This window comes from Giraffa tippelskirchi, chromosome 7 (assembly GCF_054371585.1).
Source record: "Giraffa tippelskirchi isolate mGirTip1 chromosome 7, T2T-mGirTip1v1.2.pri, whole genome shotgun sequence".
Taxonomy (NCBI): Eukaryota; Metazoa; Chordata; class Mammalia; order Artiodactyla; family Giraffidae; genus Giraffa; species Giraffa tippelskirchi.
The window spans coordinates 1,096,153-1,116,420 of NC_137281.1; the positions used below are offsets into that span (position 1 = coordinate 1,096,153).

At 45.0% G+C, this 20,268-nt stretch overlaps 1 protein-coding gene across 8 annotated transcripts; it reads right to left on the minus strand.

Moving 5' to 3' along the window:
- Positions 1 to 259: 259 nt before the first annotated feature.
- Positions 260 to 20,181, minus strand: LOC145514440 (uncharacterized). 8 transcript variants are annotated; one of them, XM_081512235.1, is made up of 5 exons: positions 7,734 to 8,036; positions 7,471 to 7,649; positions 5,612 to 5,650; positions 4,631 to 4,757; positions 260 to 3,389 (listed from the first exon to the last, which is right to left on the minus strand). In XM_081512235.1, the coding sequence occupies exons 2-5, from the start codon at positions 7,543 to 7,545 to the stop codon at positions 1,915 to 1,917; spliced, it is 1,716 nt and encodes a 571-aa protein (XP_081368361.1). In that variant the 5' UTR covers positions 7,546 to 7,649; positions 7,734 to 8,036; the 3' UTR covers positions 260 to 1,914. The 8 variants fall into 8 exon arrangements, with proteins under 8 accessions (XP_081368361.1, XP_081368367.1, XP_081368366.1 ...); XM_081512241.1 differs by lacking the exon at positions 7,471 to 7,649 and adding an exon at positions 7,191 to 7,398 and having other exon boundaries at positions 7,846 to 8,009; XM_081512240.1 differs by lacking the exons at positions 7,471 to 7,649; positions 7,734 to 8,036 and adding an exon at positions 18,962 to 20,181.
- Positions 20,182 to 20,268: the final 87 nt, after the last annotated feature.

The following is a 20,268-nucleotide window of genomic DNA, read 5'->3' on the forward strand; positions in this document are numbered from 1 at the left end:
TTGCATATAGTGTCATAGAAGGTGATGGTTCCTAAGGAAGTAAGGGCAGCAAATGTGTGATTAAAAAAAAAAGAGTTTATAATGAGTCCACTCATTAAATTGAGTGTCCATATTTGGACTACTAGTGAAGATGAAAACTGAGGACATACTATAGATGGTTTATTTCCTCCTTTCCAATTGCTTCATATTTATTATTTTGCCTTATAATGAAATTGGAACTCCAGAATAATGCTGAATTGAGAACAATGAGCAGCTGTCCTTTTATGCTAATAGCAATATTTTAATAATGGTTCAAAAATACAGTATTTATAATAACTTTTTGTAGATGTTATTTATAAAATGATTAAGAAGGATTGCTTCTGTCTTCAGTTTGATGTCTCTCTCGGTGTACTAGCACTGAACAATTCACAAAGGAAAAAAAATTTAATTCCCATTCACAGTCTTACCAGATGTAGAAAACACATATGCAAGACCAATAAAAAGAAATCTAAAAACACTTAACAAAAATTAAGATCTAAATAAAAGGAAATGTATCATATTTATGGATTGGGACACTCAGTATTTCTTCCTAAATTGAAAATTAAGGAAATGTCCTGTTGGTCCACTGATTAGAACTCTTGTGTTTTCACTGCCATGGCCTGGGTTGAGGGACTGTAGATCCTGCAAGCCACACAGCATGGCCAAAAATCAAAAATAAAAACAAACCAATGCAATCCCAGTCAAACTCCTAGTAGGATTTTTGTACTGAATAAACTAGAAGGTGGATTCTAAACTTCATATGAAAAGTAAAGATCCAAGAATGGCTACGATGATTTTGAAGAAAAAAAAAAAAGGAAGTCAAAGGAGTACACAACTTTGATTTCAAGACATATTATGAAAACAAATTAGTCAATACATGAAAATACTGGCATAAATAAAGTAGGTAAATGCAACAGAATAGAAATTCCAAAAATAAACATACATAAATGATTGACCTTCGATGAAGTACTAAAGCAATTCAGGGGGAAAGGTATAATCTTTAAATCACTATCATGGCAGGAATTGGGTGTCCATATTTTAAAAAATAATGTCCACAATTAACTGAAAATAATTCACTTAACATCAGTAAAAACCCCAAACCATAAAAGTTACAGGAGGAAACAAGGGAAAAAGTAAAGAGAATAAATGAACAAATTAGACTACAATAAAATTAAAACCTTTTTTTCTGGATAAGTGATTGAAAAGACAAAACCAATTCTGGAAGATTGTATTGCTAAGTATTTCCATTAGAGTACCTTAATCAGTAAGCAATGACAAAATGTCAAAACTCAGTAATTAGAACAAGTTATATGAATAGAAATTTCAAGAATGACATGTGGTTGAAAATCAACACATGGAAGACCACTCAGCATCATATCATTAGAGAAATGCAAATTAAAATCACTTGGTCCCACTATACAACTATGGTGTCACTAAAATTGGAAAGCCTGAACATACCAAGAAAGAATGTGAAGGACGGGAACTTGGTTTGTGGTGCTTCTGATGAGACTATAAAAGGACACCACCACTTTCAGAAGAGTTGGACTGACTCTACATGAGTTTAACATTCACTTACTCTGACGAGGAGTTGTGCTACTAGATATTAACTCAAGTGAAGGAAAGCATGAGTCCAGAAGGCATTTCTCCAGTGTGAACATTGGTGGCGCAGTGGTAAAGAGTCCGCCTGCCAATGCAAGAGACATGGGTTCGATCCCTTGGGTGGGAAGATCCCCTGGAGTAGGAAATGGCAACCCAATCCAATAGTCTTGCCTGGAGAGTCCCATGGACAGAGGAGCCTGGCAGGCTATAGTTCACAGGGTTGCAAAGAGTTGGACACGATAGAATGACTGCACACACACACACACACACACACACACACACACACACACAATTAGATCATGACCTAGGAGCTGTGTACAAAGAACTACAGGCATAAGGCCTTTCTCCACTGTGGGTTCTCTGGTGGACAATTAGACTTGTTTTGTAACTGTAAGGCTTCCCACACTCATTGCACTGAAAAGGCTTCACTCCAGTGTGGATCCTCTGATGGACAATAAGACTTGTTTTGTTACTGTAGGGCTTCCCACATTCACTGCACTGGAAAGGCTTTGCTCTAGTGTGGACATTTTGGTGGCTAATTAGTGTGTTCTTCAGCTTGAAGGCTTTCCCACATTCATTGCACACATAGGGTCTTTCTCCAGTGTGGATTCTCTGGTGCTCATCAAGTGTGATTTTCCTCTTGAACCCTTTCCCACATTCACTGCACTCATAACGCCTCTGTGAGGTATGAACATTCTGGTGTTTGTTGAGAGCGAAGCTGCTCATAAACAAATTCCCACATTTCTTACAGGCATAAACTTTTTCTCCACTGTGGATTCTCTGGTGGACAATAAGACTCTTTTTGTTGACATAGGCTTTCCCACACTCACCACACATATAAGGCCTTTCTCCAGTGTGAGTTCTCTGGTGGATGATAAGACTTGTTTTGTAACTAAAGGACTTCCCACATTCAGTGCACTTAAAAGGCTTTTCTCCAGTGTGGATTCTCTGGTGCACAAGGAGTTTATTTCTGTACAGGAAGAGCTTCCCACATTCACTGCACTTATGAGGTTTCTCTCCAGTGTGGACTTTTTGGTGCTGGACAAGTGAATCCTTGCGGGCATAGGCTTTCCCACATTCCTGACACTCATAGGGTCTTTCTCCAGTGTGGACTCTTTGGTGCTGAACAAGCTTACATTTGTAGATGAAGACTTTCCCACATTTACTGCAATCGAAAGGCTTTTCTCCTGTGTGAACTCTCCGATGATGAGAGAGACCCCCCCGGAGTCTAAAGAATTTCCCGCAGTCATTGCACTTATATGGTTTTTCTCCAGTGTGAACTCTCAGGTGCTCTGTGAATTTGTACTTCTTACTGAAGGCTTTGCCACATTCGCTGCACTTGTAATGCCCTTGCCCAGGGTGAGAGCCCCCCCTGCTCTGCCTGCTTCTGTGTGGATGCTCTCCATCGTGGGAAGGCTGGTGCTGGAGAAAGCCCAGGCTACCGAGGAAATCCTCCTCAACCTCTCCACACGTGAACACAGTGTCAGGTACAAAGATCTTGCAGCTCGTCACGAGCAAGGCCCCGTTCTCGTCCCTCCTGAGACGTTTCTCTCCACTGAGCTGTGTCTGGCGCTGCTGCAAGTGAGAAGTGAGCATTTTCCCAGAAGTCCCAGAAGAGGGCAGGGTTTTCTCCACCAGGGCACACATGTCAGTGGAAGTGACAGCCTTCAGGATAGATGGGTCCACCTGTGGATTCCTGTCTCGTGTCACTTGTTCTGCAGAAACACATTGTTCAGAACCAGCCTCTTCAGTATCTCCTCCACGCCAACACCCTGAAACCACAAAAAATGCTGATAAAGTGTATGGAGACTCTGGTGGGGAAGGACACATGTAGGAATGAGCCCATGGGTTTGTGTTCAAAACAAGGGAGGAAGGGTCAAGTGGTAGAAGGGGATACCATGCATTACTCGGCCCCTGGTGGTCACAAAAATAGAAATGTTTCAAACCAAGGAGAACACGAGATATGGAGCTGTGCCAGGAGGAGACCCTGGAACAACTCAGTCCTTGGCCAGTGGCAGTCAGCAGGGTTTTCTGGTGGAGACAAGTGTCAGCTCTGCAGAACGTGTGTCCTAATCCAGGAAAATGCAATTATACCTGTCTGTCTGGTGTCCAGATACCATACAAGTAAACATGCACCTCTAAAAATACATTAAACATAAACATATATGATATACTAAACACGTAATATTGGAGAACGTTTCAAAGAGAGAGGGAAAAGGGATATGTGAGGACACTGAGGTAGAAGACAGAGAGAGGTGAGAAGTCACAGTGAAAGGAAAAGTGGGCCAATGTCAAAACAGGGAGGAAAAGAAAGAAGAGTATGACCATGATGAATCTGGGCACTAAAACACTAGTGAGCAAAGGACATTTCCCTGTAGGATTAGAAATGAACTATGATGTGCATTCCTACAGCCCCTGCTCACCAGGCCCAGGATCCAGTAATCCTCTTCCAGTGACTACAGAAGTGTCTACCTTGTCAGGCACCCAGGGCCACCTCCACCCCCAGGTCAGGTTGGGTGACTGTGGAACTTACTAGATCAAAGGCCTGAGGAGAAAATGGGGCCATTATGAGAAAGACACTGACCCAGGTCAATCAACCAATGAGAGACTTCATTAAAAAAATATATAGTACTAGAAGAACGTTAAGTAGTCTTCCAAAAATAACCTAGTGTTGACCATAAATGCTGACCACATGTCTCTAATTCCTAAGACAGGCAGTGCACACAAAAAGCGTTAAAACCTGTGACAGAGATCTTCCACCCAGCGGAGCAGTCAACACACAAGCGATGGCAAAGCAAACCGGAAGTGCACAGACAGTTAACAAGCTTTCTGTGAAAGGCATTAGGGGATGTGATACAGGACTAGACACGTACGGGTGGGAGCACAAAGCTCAAATGCCAGGAAGCCAGGGAAGGAAGCAGTGTCCGTGGCCCAGGCTGGGAAGGCTGGAGTGAGCCATGCAGAGAGAAGGGCCGAGCCCAGCACCGGCAGTGTGTGCGGATGCAGTTCTTACCCAGGGAGGCTATCAGGGACAGGTTCTCCAGCATGACGTCATAGTACAGGAGTCTCTGAGCCTCGCCGAGGAGCCCCCACTCCTCCTGGGAGAAGGACACCGCCACGTCCTCAAAGGTCACATGGCCCTGTCAGGAGGGGGACATGTGAGTTCACAGTGGCCTCTGTAACCAAAACACCCTCCCCACCCCCCAGGCTTCATGGCACAGCACAGTGAGCCGAGGGCCTGGAATCTGACCCTGCTGTCCACCTGCTCAGGAGTATCTTCACACCTGGACCCCGCCCCCACCTGATCTCCAGATGTGTGTCTAGTTGTACACCTGACACCTCCCATGAGACACCCCTGCCACATCTCAGACTCAGCATGAGGATACGTAATTCTGGACAATCCTGCTCATCACTCCTACTTGTTGTTGGCTGCACCAGCTCTAATTTGTGGCATGTGGGATCTAGTTCCCTGACCAAGGATTGAACCCTGGGCCCCCTACACGGGGAGCGCAGAGTCTTAGCCCCTGGACCACCAAGGAAGTCCCATCACTCCTACTTCTCACTTCCCATCTCAGACACAGTGTCCCTACCCTCACCTAAAGGCAAACGTCGTGGTGTCATGTCAGACGACTGTCTCTCACCCTGCACAGCAGACAATCATCCAGCTCCTCAGGCTTCCACCCCAGGAAAGGCTCTGCTCTGTCTTTATCTGCCCATGTCCTGGGTCCTGCAGTTTCCTGGACACGCCCCGCTTGTTCTCACCTCCAGGCACACAGACAGGCTGGCTCCTGTCCCAGGAACATCTCACCACCTCACCTTCTCCACTGGACACATGAGACCACCTCGGTACCACTTCATGGGTCCTGTGCCTGAGGTGACCCCAGGGCCAGAACTAAGGCCCAACAACCCCAGGACAACTGTGTCTCCTGTATCTGTGTGTCAGGACCAGGGGTGGGATGACGTTGGGAGAGGTACTAGGGCTTCTTCCACTTACCCGTCCAGGGACCATAAAGGTTGCTGCTACCATGGGAACCTGTGAAAAAAGAGGGAGGATCTGAGATCAAGGTCATCTTGGTGAGGATGGAAAGGCGGAGCTGTGTTCTCCCTATCCTTCCCCGGAGGTGAGTCACCTCAGGCTGACCTCTGACCTCAGAGCTATAACCTGACAACTCAGATAGCCTTTGACAAAGACTCAAGGTCCTTGAGTCCCAGTGTCTTCAGGTGTAGAAGGGCAACACTTAAGATGTCTATCTCCTAATGTTGTATAAATGTCAAATGCATTATTAACCTCTCGCAGGCTAAGATTCACTATGACATAACACAGGATTAAGATTTCTATAAATGTTTCGTTTTAAATTAGGATTTCCTTACATGTTTTTCAAGGCTTTCTGAGACAAAGTATCTCTTTTCCACCACCAATTATTTGATTTCATGACAGAATTCACTCCTATTATTACACTCCCTGAAATTCATGACCATAGGTTTAAGAGCTCAGTCCCATAAATTGCCCTCTTCTGAGAAGCCAGTTCCCATCCCTGACCCCCAGGCTACCACTACTTCTGTCCCACTGGCTACAAATTCAGAGACTCCTTAATAATAATTTGATAAAATAACCTATGAAAGTTAGGAAAACACTTTTCTTACTTCTGGCTTACTGTAATGGATACAACTTAGTACAGCCCAATAGATGGGATGTCTAGGTCTAGGTAGTGGGGGTAGAGGGTAGGAGGGGGTTTCAGGCCCTTTCAGTACATGCCACCCTCCCAGGACGTCCATCGTTTCAATGTGTTCAGCAATCTTGAAATTCCTTGAATTTCATTCCTCAGCAATCTTTATACATAATCTCCAGTTCCCCTCTGATTCTTGGGAACTTCCACAAGGGCTGAGAATTTAACCTTCTATTCTCATTTCCTGGTGACCAGTCCAATCCTAAGTCACCTCAATTATAAATAAACCCCTGTGTGAAACAGGGGCAAGTTGTAACAAAGAACAGTCCTAAAGCTTGGAAATTCCAAGGAGCCCAAGATAAAACGTAAACATATGTATATTATTATAGCACAGATATTCATTCTCATTTTAAACAGTTAGTACTTGCTTATACAAGATTAACTTGTTAAATCTATACCTTTTTAACCTTATAGTTTCCTGGAAGAGCTGAGGCACGTGTGCCCTTGACTGAACCTAAGATTAACTGGTCAGCATCGCCCAATTTTGTGCCGCCAAAAGGAACAGTCAGCTGGCTGAGTATTCATAGCAGTCAGTGTACACAACCTCACCCATCCTATTCCACCTCCTTCCCAGCCAAAGCTCATTACTCCTTATACCCTTGCTTTCTTAGAAAGCTCTGGAGCCTCAGGACCCTCCCATCTTCAGGCAGCATCTGAAAGTCCCACCCACTCTGCCCTCCAGCCCCATCTCTCTTCTTTCATCTCAGGTCCCCTTTCACAAAAAAGTGAAAAGATCTTCCCACCTAAATTTGAGATCCAGACTTAGGTGTCAACACACAGACATCCTTGAGCCAGTGACCTCCTCCCTCAATTCCAGACTATAGATTGTAGCAGCCCCTACATTACCTCAATTTTGGAATCTCAGAAACAGCATGTCTCAAATCCAACTTTTCTTCTCTCCCTAAAACTAATTTCTCACATCAGTGTGGTCTCAGGTCATAAAGAAAACCTTTATTGTCCTTTACTCTGTCTTTAGCTCAGAGCCACATTTACTTCACCAGGAAATCTTGCCAATTACCCGTAAGGCTTATTAGGAATATTATCTGTTACATTCCTTTGGAAAAAAAATTAATAAACAGAAACCTCAATTAGAGTTGGCACACCAGAAGGCGAAGCCCTCACTGACCTGAGAAAATAATGGTATTCCAAAGGAAGAAGAGTCTCCTCTTTCCTGGAAAGGACTCAGCCAATGAAAAGCCATGGGCTCTTTGGTGACTAGAGCCCTTTTAACTTCCCTTTGTAATGTCTATAAAAGTGTTAGCTCCCCCATAGTCACACACCCCAGTTGCAATTCCCCGAATGATCCTGAAAAAAAAATTTTTAAGCCCATTTTTCTGTGCGAAATACAGGGCAGCCTATTTGTTTCATGTCAGCAAATTCCATACCCACCACTCTCGTCCAGAAAACACCTTACTCTTCGGAGTCTAACTCAGAAGCCTCTCCCAAGTCTCCCTGTCTCCACCTCATCACCCTCTCCCCAGTCAGTTCTCCTCTGAAATACTTTAAAACTCGAGCATCTTCCTGACTTGTTCACCGCCCTCCATGGCTCCCAGAATGCTCTCGGCCCAGCTGATCCAGACGGTTGACTCCGTCCTAATGCCCTGTCCCTGCAGAGAGGACTCCAACCCAACTTTCCCTAATGCTCTGGCTCGCGTGCGCCTCCAAGCAGCGGCACGTGCCGGGCCCAAGGCCTTTAACACTCCACACTTCAGCACACAGCGTGTCACAAAGGGGACCGCCACACACGCACGCCTGAAGTTCTGCTGACGGGCCTAAGCCGCGGCGCCGTGAGCAGGAGACCCTCATGGGGGCTTGAGGATCCGGGGACGGAACTGTCACCTGGGCCGGGTCCTGCAGCGCGTCGGTTGCCATAGGACCCTGTGGGCGCAGTGGTGCCAGCAGACGCGAGAGATAATGGCGGAGACCTGGGCCGAAAATCCTGGAAGTGTCCCGAAGGCCGCTCACTCCTATGCACTGTGGACGGCGCCTCTCGAGTTCTTTCCAGTTTCTCTAAGGCAGGCTGCACCCAGTTATTTAGCCTCAGGTTCTGCAGTCGACAGCAAAAGCCGTCAAACGACCGCCATCAGAAAGACGCCGGAAGTCCCACCCCCTTCTATTTCACAATCGCGGAAGAGCCCGAGTTTGGGGGCTTCATTGGTGCGGAGAAGAAAGCGGGCTGGCGCGTGGTCTTCTGGGTAATGTAGTTCCTTCGCTTCTGGTTTGTGTTACAAAACCCTCTGGGGTTCGCCGTACCGTGTTCCTGAGGGAAGTACAGATTAAAAAGTAGACCCAAGAAAGCCTGTATGTATAATCTTTACAAAATTCTGATTTAACTACCATTTCTCAGCATAAAAGTTAATACAGATTTAGCAAACAAGCGTTTCCCTCGTGAAAAGACTGAGAGTAGCCACAGTCCTTAGTTGTTTTTGCTTTTTATGAAAATCTTGGAGAAATTTTCAAGTAACAAAAATCAAGTCAGTATGATTTGGAGGAAAAAAAAATTAAAGGTAATTATATGCAACAAAATATCTCGGTGTTTTTCATTATTGGCTAACAGAAAAAGCATATAGTCAGATAATAAAGTCTGTTGTTGGTGCTGTGGACCTAAATAAACCCCAGAGGCAATAATCTTGCCCGACATGTTTACATAGGATCAAAGAGTTACAACTGCGGACACACATTCAAATAGCCACACTAAAGGTGTCCTGCAAGGGAATCAACTTCAGGAGCTTTTAAAGGCAAAGAGAGGTTTGTATCACAAAGAATTTTAATTTCAGATGGACTCAGAAGCTAGAGTACTATAGCCTGAACATGGTAGAACAGGGTTGAGTGCCAAAGCCATCAATAGAGGAAGATGTAAGCCCTTTATTGTGGCAAGTTTTAGGCATTCTTTCCAAGTCCGTGGAATCTTTGCCCTTTGGACCAGGTCAAAGTTCTGGTGGGGATGTGCAAGAGGTGCACTAATTAACATGTTCAGTTCAGTTCAGTCGCTCAGTCGTGTCCAATTCTTTGCAACCCCATGGACTGCAGCACACCAGGCTTCCCTGTCCATCACTAACTCCCAGAGCTTGCTCAAACCCATGTCCATCGAGTCGGTGATGCCATCCAACCATCTCATCCTCTGTTGTCTCCTTCTCCTCCTGCCTTCAATCTTTCCCAGCATCAAGGTCTTTTCCAATGAGTCAGCTCTTTGCATCAGGTGGCCAAAGTATTGAAGCTTCAGCCTCAGCATCAGTCCTTCCAATGAATATTCAGGACTGATTTCCTTTAGGATGGACAGGTTGGATCTCCTTGCAGTCCAAGGGACTCTCAAGAGTCTTCTTCAACACCACAGTACAAAAGCATCAATTCTTTGGCGCTCAGCTTTCTATATAGTCCAGCTCTCACATCCATGCATGACTACTGGAAAAACCATAGCCTTGACTAGACGGACCTTTATTGGCAAAATACTGTCTTTGCTTTTTAATATGCTGTATAGATTGGTCATAACTTTCCTTCCAAGGAGCAAGCGTCTTCTAATTTCATGCAGCAGTCACCATCTGCAGTGATTCTTGGAGCCCCCCAAAATGAAGTCTGCCACTGTTTCCCCATCTATATGCCATAGAGTGATGGGACCAGATGCCATGATCTTGGTTTTCTGAACATTGAGTTTTAAGCCAACTTTTTCACTCTCCTCTTTCACTTTCATCAAGAGGCTCTTTAGTTCTTCTTCACTTTCTGCCATAAGGGTGGTGTCATCTGCATATCTGAGGTTATTGATATTTCCCCGGCAATCTTGATTCCAGCTTGTGCTTCATCCAGTCCAGCATTTCTTATGATATACTCTGCATATAAGTTAAATAAGCAAGGTGACAATATACAGCCTTGACGTACTCCTTTCCCGATTTGGAACCAGTCTGTTGTTCCACGTCCAGTTCTAACACGTGCTTCTTGACCTGCATACAGGTTTCGCAGGAGGCAGGTCAGGTGGTCTGGTATTCTCATCTCTTTAAGAATTTTCCACAGTATGTTGTAATCTCCATACTCAAAGGCTTTAGCATAGTCAATAAAGCAGAGTTCAAGAATAAAGCAGTGGCCACAGGACTGGAAAAGATCAGTTTTCATTCCAATCCCAAAGAAAGGCAAAGCCAAAGATTGCTCAATATACTGCACAATTGCACTCCTCTCACAAGCTAACAAAGTAATGCTCAAAGTTCTCCAAGCCAGGCTTCAACAGTATGTGAACCGTGGACTTCCAGATATTTGAGCTGGATTTAGAAAAGGCAGAGGAACCAGAGATCAAATTGCCAACATCTGCTGGGTCATCGAAAAAGCAAGACAGTTCCAGAAAAACATCCACTTCTGCTTTATTGACTATGCCAAAGCCTTTGACTGTGTGGATTACAATAAACTGTGAAATTAACATGTTAGTTAATTAGTTAACTAACCAGCTCCATGTTAGTGTTAGTAACTCAGTCGTGTCTGACTCTTTGCGACACCATGGACAGTAGCCTGCCATGCTCCTCTGTCCATGGGATTCTCCAGGCAAGAATACTGGAGTGGGTTGCCATGCCCTACTCCAGGGGGCTCCATGTTAATCTCCCCATCCCCTTTTGTTTTGCCTAATTGCCCTGTATGCAGGATCCTAGCTCCCCAACCAAGGATCAAACCCTTGCCCTCTGTACTGGGAGCATGGAGTCTTAACCACTGTATAAACAAGGAAATCCCAGATAAAAGATATGCTTGACTGCTGTATTTGGTTGCATTGTTTCACATATTATACTTTAAATTCACTTCCAAATGGATGTCAAGTCAAAGACCTCTATCAACTAGATTCGATTAGGTTGAGAGGCCACAGAGCCCTACTTCTGGAAGGCAGCATAGAATTCATCCCTCAGGAAGCCTCAGTGATTCAAGACTGGGACTCTCTCCACCTTTCCCAGTGAGCAATAGATTTCAGTTCAGTTCAGTGGCTCACTCCTGTCCCACTCTTTGCAACCCCATGAACGGCAGCACGCCAGGCCTCCATGTCCATCACCAACTCCCGGAGTTTACCCAAACTCACGTCCATCGAGTCGGTGATGCCATCCAACCACCTCATCCTCTGTCGTCCCCTTCTCCTCCTGCCCCCAATCCTTCCCAGCATCAGGGTCTTTTCCAATGAGTCAGCTCTTCGCATGAGGTGGCCAAAGTATTGGAGTTTCAGCTTCAAGATCAGTCCTTACAATGAACACCCAGGACTGATCTCCTTTAGAATGGACTGCTTGGATCTCCTTGCAGTCCAAGGGACTCTCAAGAGTCTTCTCCAACACCCCAGTTCAAAAGCATCAATTCTTCGGCGCTCAGCTTTCTTCACAGTCCAACTCTCACATCCATACATGACTATTGGAAAAACCATAGCCTTGACTAGAAGGAAATTTGTTGGCAAAGTAATGTCTCTCCGTTAAATATGCTATCTAGTTTGGTCATAACTTTCCTTCCAAGGAATAAGCGTCTTTTAATTTCATGGCTGCAATCACCATCTGCAGTGATTTTGGAGCCCCCCAAAATAAAATCTGACACTGTTTCCACTGTTTCCCCATCTATTTCCCATGAAGAGATGAGACCAGATGCCATGATCTTAGTTTTCTGAATGTGGAGCTTTAAGCTGACTTTTTCACTCTCTTCTCTCACTTTCATGAAGAGGCTCTTTAGTTCTTCTTCACTTTCTGCCATAAGGGTGGTGTCATCTGCATATCTGAGGTTATTGATATTTCTCCCAGCAATCTTGATTCCAGCTTGTGCTTCCTCCAGCCCAGCATTTCTCATGATGTACTCTGCATATAAGTTAAATAAGCAGAGTGACAATACACAGCCTAGACGTACTCCTTTCCCGATTTGGAACGGGTCTGTTGTTCCATCTCCAATTCTAGCTGTTGCTTCCTGACCTGCATACAGGTTTCTCAAGAGGCAGGTCAGGTGGTCTGGTATTCCCATCTCTTTCAAAATTCTCCACAGTTTATTCTTGTCAATAGAGCAGAAATAGATGTTTTTCTGGAACTCTCTTGCTTTTTCGATGATCCATTGGATGTTGGCAATTTGAACTCTTGTTCCTCTGCCTTTTCTAAATCCAGCTTGAACATCTGGAAGTTCATGGTTCACATATTGCTGAAGCCTGGCTTGGAGAATTTTGAGCATTACTTTGCTAGCGTGTGAGATGAGCGCAATTGTGCGGCCGTTTGAGCATTATTTGGCATTGTCTTTCTTTGGGATTGGAATGAAATCTGTGGCCACTGCTGAGTTTCCCAAATTTGCTGGCATACTGAGTGCAGCACTTTCACAGCATCCTCTTTCAGGATTTGAAATAGCTCAACTGGAATTCCAGCACCTCCACTAGCTTTGTTCGTAGTGATGCTTTCTAAGGCCCACTTGACTTCACATTCCAGGATGTCTGGCTCTAGGTGAGTGATCACACCATCGTGATTATCTGGGTCGTGAAGATCTTTTTTGTATAGTTCTTCTGTGTATTCTTGCCACCTCTTCTTAATATCTTCTGCTTCTGTTAGGTCCATACCATTTCTGTCCTTTATCGAGCCCATCTTTGCATGAAATGTTCCTTTGGTATCTCTAATTTTCTTGAAGAGATTTCTAGTCTTTCCCATTCTGTTGTTTTCCTCTATTTCTTCGCATTGATCACTGAGGAAGGTTTCTTATCTCTCCTTGCTATTCTTCGGAACTCTGCATTCAGATGGGAATATCTTTCCTTTTCTCCTTTGCTTTTCGCTTCTCTTCTTTTCACAGCTATTTGTAAGGCCTCCTCAGACAGCCATTTTGCTTTTTTGCATTTCTTTTCCATGGGGATGTTCTTGATGCCTGTCTCCTGTACAGTGTCACCAACCTCCATCCATAGTTCATCAGGCACTCTGTTTATCAGATCTAGTCCCTTTAATCTATTTCTCACTTCCAATGTATAATCATAAGGGATATGATTTAGGTCATACCTGAATGGTCTAGGCACAGAGGGCAGACACACTGAAACTAAAATTACAGAAAACTAGATAATCTGATCACACGGACCACAGCCTTGTCTATCTCAATGAAACTAAGCCATGCCGTGTAGGGCCACCCAAGACGGATGGGTCATGGTGGAGAGGTCTGACAGAATGTGGTCCACTGGAAAAGGGCATGGCAAACCACTTCACTATTCTTGCCTTGAGAACCACATGAACAGTATGAAAAGGCAAAGAGATAGGACACTGAAAGATGAACTCCCCAGGTCAGTAGGTGCCCAATATACTAATGGAGATCAGTGGAGGAATAACTTCAGAAAGAATTATGGGATGGAGCCAAAGCAAAAACGATACCCAGCTGTGGATGTGACTGGTGATAGATGCGAAGTCCGATGCTGTAAAGAGCAATATTGCATAGGAACCTGGAGTGTTAGGTCCACAAATCAAGGCAAATTGGAAGTAGTCAAACAGGAGATGGCAAGAGTGAACATCGACATTCTAGGAATCAGTGAACTAAGATGGACTGGAATGTGTGAATTTAACTCAGATGACCATTATATCTACTAATGTGGGCAAGAATCCCTTAGAAGAAATGGAGTAGCCATCATGGTCAACAAAAGAGTCCGAAAAGCAGTACTTGGATGCAATCTCAAAAACGATAGAATCATCTCTGTTCATTTCCAAGGCAAACCATTCAATATCACAGTAATCCAAGTCTGTGCCCCGACCAGTAACGCCGAAGAAGCTGAAGTTGAACGGTTATATGAAGACCTACAAGACCTTCTAGAACTAACACCCAAAAATGATGTCCTTTTCATTATAGGGGACTGGAATGCAAAAGTAGGAAGTCAAGAAACACCTGGCATAACAGGCAAATTTGGCCTTGGAGTACAGAATGAAGCAGGGCAAAGGCTAATAGAGTTTTGCCAAGAGAACACACTGGTCATAGAAAACACCCTCTTCCAACAACACAAGAGAAAGACTCTACACGTGGACATCACTAGATGGTCAATACCGAAATCAGATTGATTATATTCTTTGCAGCCAAAGATGGAGAAGCTCTATACAGTCAGCAAAAACAAGACCGGGAGCAGACTGTGGCTCAGATCATGAACTGCTTATTGCCAAATTCAGACTTAAATTGAAGAAAATAGGGAAAACCACTAGTGCATTCAGGTATGATCTAGATCAAATCCCTTATGACTACACAGTGGAAGTGAGAAATAGATTTAAGGGACTAGATCTGGTAGACAGAATGCCTGATGAACAATGGACAGAGGTTCATTACATTGTACAGGAGACAGGGATCAAGACAATTCCCATGGAAAAGAAATGCAAAAAAGCAAAATGGCTGTCTGAGGAGGCCTTACAGAGAGCTGGGAAGAGAAGAGAAGCGAAAAGCAAAGGAGAAAAGGAAAGATATTCCCATCTGAATGCAGAGTTCCGAAGAATAGCAAGGAGAGATAAGAAACCTTCCTCAGTGATCAATGCGAAGAAATAGAGGAAAACAACAGAATGGGAAAGACTAGAAATCTCTTCAAGAAAATTAGAGATACCAAAGGAACATTTCATGCAAAGATAGGCTCGATAAAGCACAGAAATGGTATGGACCTAACAGAAGCAGAAGATATTAAGAAGAGGTGGCAAGAATACACAGAAGAACTATACAAAAAAGATCTTCATGACACAGATAATCACGATGGTGTGATCACTCACCTAGAGCCAGACATCCTGGAATGTGAAGTCAAGTGGGCCTTAGAAAGCATCACTACGAACAAAGCTAGTGGAGGTGCTGGAATTCCAGTTGAGCTATTTCAAATCCTCAAAGGTGATGCTGTGAAAGTGCTGCACTCGATATGCCAGCAATTTGAAAACTCAGCAGTGGCCACAGGACTGGAAAAGGTCAGTTTTCGTTCCAATCCCAAAGAAAGGCAATGCCAAAGAATGCTCAAACTACCACAGAATTGCACTCATCTCACATGCTAATAAAGTAATGCTCAGAATTCTCCAAGCCAGGCTTCAGCAATACATGAAGTGTGAACTTCCAGATGTTCAAGCTGCTTTTAGAAAAGGCAGCGGAACCAGAGATCAAATTGCCAGTATCCACTGGATCATCAAAAAAGCAAGAGAGTTCCAGAAAAACATCTATTTCTGCTTTATTGACTATGCCAAAGCCTTTGACTGTGTGGATCACAGTAAACTGTGGACAATTCTGAAAGAGATGGGAAGACCAGACCATCTGACCTGTCTCTTGAGAAACCTGTATGCAAGTCAGAAGCAACAGTTAGAACTGGATATAGAACAACAGACTGGTTCCAAATCGGGAAAGGAGTACGTCAAGGCTGTATATTGTCACCCTGCTTATTTAACTTATATGCAGAGTACATCATGAGAAACCCTGGGCTGGAAGAAACACAAGCTGGAATCAAGATTACCGGGAGAAATATCAATAACCTCAGAGATGCGGATGACACCACCCTTATGGCAGAAAGTGAAGAAGAACTAAAGAGCCTCTTGATGAAAGTGAAAGAGGAGAGTGAAAAAGTCGGCTTAAAGCTCAACTTCCAGAAAACTAAGATCATGGCATCTGGTCCCATCACTTCATCAAAAATAGATGGGGAAACAGTGTAATCAGTGTCAGACTTTATTTTTGGGGGCTCCAAAATCACTGCAGATGGTGATTGCAGCCATGAAATTAAAAGACGCTTACTCCTTGGAAGGAAGGTTATGGCCAACCTAGACAGCATATTTAAAAGCAGAGACATTACTTTGCCAACAAAAGTCCGTCTAGTCAAGGCTATGGTTTTTCCAGTGGTCATGTATGGATGTGAGATTTGGACAGTGAAGAAAGCTGAGTGCCAAAGAATTGATGCTTTTGAACTGTGGTGTTAGAGAAGACTCTTGAGAGTCCCTTGGACTGCAACGAGATCCAATCAATCCATCCTAAAAGAGATCAATCCTGGGTGTTCATTGGAAGGTCTGATGTTGAAGCTGAAACTCCAATACTTTGGCCACCTCATGCGAAGTGTTGACCCATTGGAAAAGACCCTAATGCTGGGTATGATTGGGGGCGGGAGGAGAAGGGGACGACAGAGGATGAGATGGTTGGATGGCATCACCGACTCGATGAACATGGGTTTGTGTAGACTCCGGGAGTTGGTAATGGACAGAGAGGCCTGGCGTGCTGCAATTCATGGGGTCGCAAAGAGTCGGACACGACTGAGCGACTGAACTGAACTGAACTGTATGGTTTAGTGGTTTTCCCTATTTTCTTCAATTTAAGTCGGAATTTGGCAATAAGGAGCTCATGATCTGAACCACAGTCAGCTCCCGGTCTTGCTTTTGCTGACTGTATAGAGCGTCTTCCATCTTTGGCTGCAAGGAATATAATCAATCTGATTTTGGTGTTGACCATCTGGTGACGTCCATGTGTAGAGTCTTTTCCTGTGTTGTTGGAAGAGGGTGTTTGCTATCACCAGTGCGTTCTCTTGGCAAAACTCTATTAGCCTTTGCCCTGCTTCATTCTGTACTCCAAGGCCAAATTTACCTGTTACACCAGGTGTTTCTTGACTTCCTAATTTTGCATTCCAGTCCCCTACAATGAAAAGGACATCTTTTTGGGTGTTAGTTTTAAAAGGTCTTGTAAGTCTTCATAGAACCATTCAACTTCAACTTCTTTAGCATTACTGCTTGGGGCATAGGCTTGGATTACTGTGATATTGAATGGTTTACCTCGGAAATGAACAGAGATCATTTTGTCTTTTTTGAGATTGCATCCAAGTACTGCATTTCAGACTCTTTTGTTGACCATGATGGCTAGTCTATTTCTTCTAAGGGATTCCTGCCCACAATAGTAGATATAATGGTCATCAGAGTTAAATCCCCCCATTCCAGTCCGTTTTAGTTTTCTGATTCCTAGAATGTCGACGTCCACTCTTGCCATCTCCTCTCCGACCACTTCCAATTTGCCTTGATTCATGGGCCTAACATTCCAGGTTCCTATCCAATATTGCTCTTTACAACATCGAACCTTGCTTCTATCACCAGTCACATCCACAGCTGGGTATTGTTTTTGCTTTGGCTCCATCACTTCATTCTTTCTGGAATTATTTCTCCCCTGATCTCCAGTAGCATATTGGGCACCTACCGACCTGAGGAGTTCATCTTTCAGTATCCTATCTTTTTGCCTTTTCATACTGTTCATGGGGTTCTCAAGACAAGAATACTGAAGTGGTTTGCCATGCCCTTCTCCAGTGGACCACATTCTGTCAGACCTCTCCACCATGAGCCATCCTTCTTGGGTGGCCCCACATGGCATGGCTTATTTTCATTGTGTTAAACAAGGCTGTGGTCCATGTGATCAAATTAGCTAGTTTTCTCTGATTATGGTTTCAGTGTGTCTGCCCTCTGATGCCCTCTTGGAACATCTACCATCTTACTTGGGTTTCTTTACCTTGGACATGGGGTAGCTCTTCACGGCTGCTCCAGCAAAGTGCAGCTGCCTCTCCTTTCCTTGGATGAGGGGTATCTCCTCACAGTCGCCCCTCCTGACCTTGAACCTGGAGTACCTGCTCTTGGCCCTCCTGCACCCATGCAGCCGCCGCTCCTTGGACGTGGGGTAGCTCCTCTCCGCCGCCGCCCCTGACCTTGAGGGTGGGGTAGCAGTAGATTTCAATCTTATATAAAACCTCAAGATCAACTGGCTGTCTCTGGCTCTCAAGCCATTGATGACCTTAAAGAACATGACTGGGTTGTAATGAAAGACTCTAAACTCCTCGTCTTATTTGGTAAGAACCTCTATGCCATGTGGACAACCCAAAGCTCTCTCCTTGGCTGCACCTTTTTGCTCATTCCTGGCTGATGTCAACTACAAATTGGCACTTGCCAAGAGCATTTGCCAGCGATGGAACAACAACAACAAATGAATTTGCCATCTGCCTTCCCTGGTGATTCAGATAGTAAAGAATCTGCTTGCAATGCAGGAGACCCAGTTTAATCCCTGGGCAGGGAAGATCCCCTGGAGAAGGAAATGACAACCCACTCCAGTATTCTTGCCTGGAGAATTCCATGGAGAGAGGAGCCTGGCGGGCTACAGTCTCAGTTCAGTTCAGTTCAGTTCAGTTCAATTCAGTCACTCAGTCATGTGTGATTCTTTGCGACCCCATGGACTGCAGCATGCCAGGCTTCCCTGTCCAGCATCAACTCCAGGAGCTTGCTCAAACCCATGTCCATTGAGTCGGTGATGCCATCCAACTATAAAAAGAGGAAAAGGTGCAGGCAGGGCACAAATTTTTAAAGAATAACATAGCCCGAGGACACAACATAAACCGATTAGAATCAAATGGGACCAAGATTGCAGACAAGACTAGACCTTGATCCTCAATCAGCAAGCGAAATGACACACCCAGAGGTGCCCTGACAGTTCCAAGGCACTGTCAAAAGACCAAGGAGTGACTGCTGGCCCAAATCCTGGAAATCCCTACCCCTTCCCCAAAATGGTTGGAATAATCCTCCTACTCATTAGCATATGAAATTATCAAGCCTATAAAAACTAACTACGCCACATTTCAGGGCCACACTAGCCCTCTGCAATGGCCCACACTCTGTGGAGTGTGCTGCTCTCTGAATCTGAATAAATCCACTTCTTACCTATCACTTTGTCTCTCACTGATTTCTTTCTGTGATGAGACATCAAGAACCTGAGCTTCATTAAGTCCTGAAACCAGGTACTGTGGGTTTTAGTTGGATTTGAGTCCCAGCCACATGGGTTTGAATCTCAAGCAAGGTTTTGGCTGGGTTTGAATCCCAGCCACGTGGGTTCAAGTCCCAAACTGGGTTTTGGCTGGGTTCAAGTCTCAGCACATGGGTTCAAGTCCCAATCTGAGGTAAACAGATTCACAACCATCTCATCCTCTGTTGTCCCCTTCTCCTGCCTTCAGTCTTTCCCAGCACCAGGGTCTTTTCCAATGAGTCAGTTCTTCTCATCAGTGGCCAAAATATTGGAGTTTCAGCTTCAGCATCAGTCCTTCCAATGAATATGCAAGACTGATTTCCCTTTAGGATGGACTCCGGGGGTTGGCGATTGACAGGGAGGCCTGGCGTGCTGCGGTTCATGGGGTCGCAAAGAGTCGGACACGACTGAGCAACTGAAGTGAACTTGACTGATGGCTCAGTGGGTAAAGAATCTGCCTGCAATTTAGGAGACAACAGGAGACTCAGGTTGGAACCCTGAGTGTGGAAGATCTTCTGGAGAAAGACAGCAACCCACTCCAGTATTCTGTCTGGAAAATTCCATGGACAGAGGAGCCTGATGGGCTACAGTCCATGGGGTCACAAAAGAGTCAGACATGGCTGAAGCAACTGAGCTCTCACACACATGATATCCTGGGAGCCCGCTCAAGTTAGCAGGAGGAAAGCCCAGAGACAAAGAGGGCCTCTGGACAACCACCATTATTGTTGTACCCAGAAGGCTACAGGCAAATGTCATCAGGGGACTTCAGCGATGCACTGGAATGTCACTAGGTCAGAAGAGAGGACAAGAAGGGAAGCTAGTGCCGGGAGCCACCGCCTCATCACTCTGGTGTACCCTGACTGATGGTGTGCCCTGAGGGTTTACCCTGAGCTCAGTCATCACCTGAGCGGGGTGCTGGCAGACTGTGGGGATGGTGAGGCAGCTGAACACAAAGTTTAAAAAATTTACAATACAGTTCGTCCACTTGCTTAGAAACATGCAACGCCTCGTCTCCTTGGTTGGAGCCTCTGTAGGCCCTTTGCCGGCTTCAGTCTCCAGGCTTCTGGGCCATTGGCTCCCAGAAGAAGCGGATTCCCCGTCCCAGACGGACGCAGGACTACATTACCCAGAAGGCTATGCTCTACGGGTGCAGGGAGGGACGGGATGAAGCGTCACAGGAGGGGGCGTTGCCAGTCGCGTTTTCAGGGGCGGGACTTCCTGCGTC

Excerpts from the sequence above, each read along its gene's own strand:
- LOC145514440 (XM_081512235.1), bottom strand. The coding sequence starts at position 7,545 with ATGGCTTTTCATTGGCTGAGTCCTTTCCAGGAAAGAGGAGACTCTTCT. Across the intron at positions 5,651-7,470 it reads GAATACCATTATTTTCTCAG|GTTCCCATGGTAGCAGCAAC; the intron begins GTCAGTGAGGGC and ends CTTTTTTCACAG. Across the intron at positions 4,758-5,611 it reads CCTTTATGGTCCCTGGACGG|GGCCATGTGACCTTTGAGGA; the intron begins GTAAGTGGAAGA and ends CCCTCCTGACAG.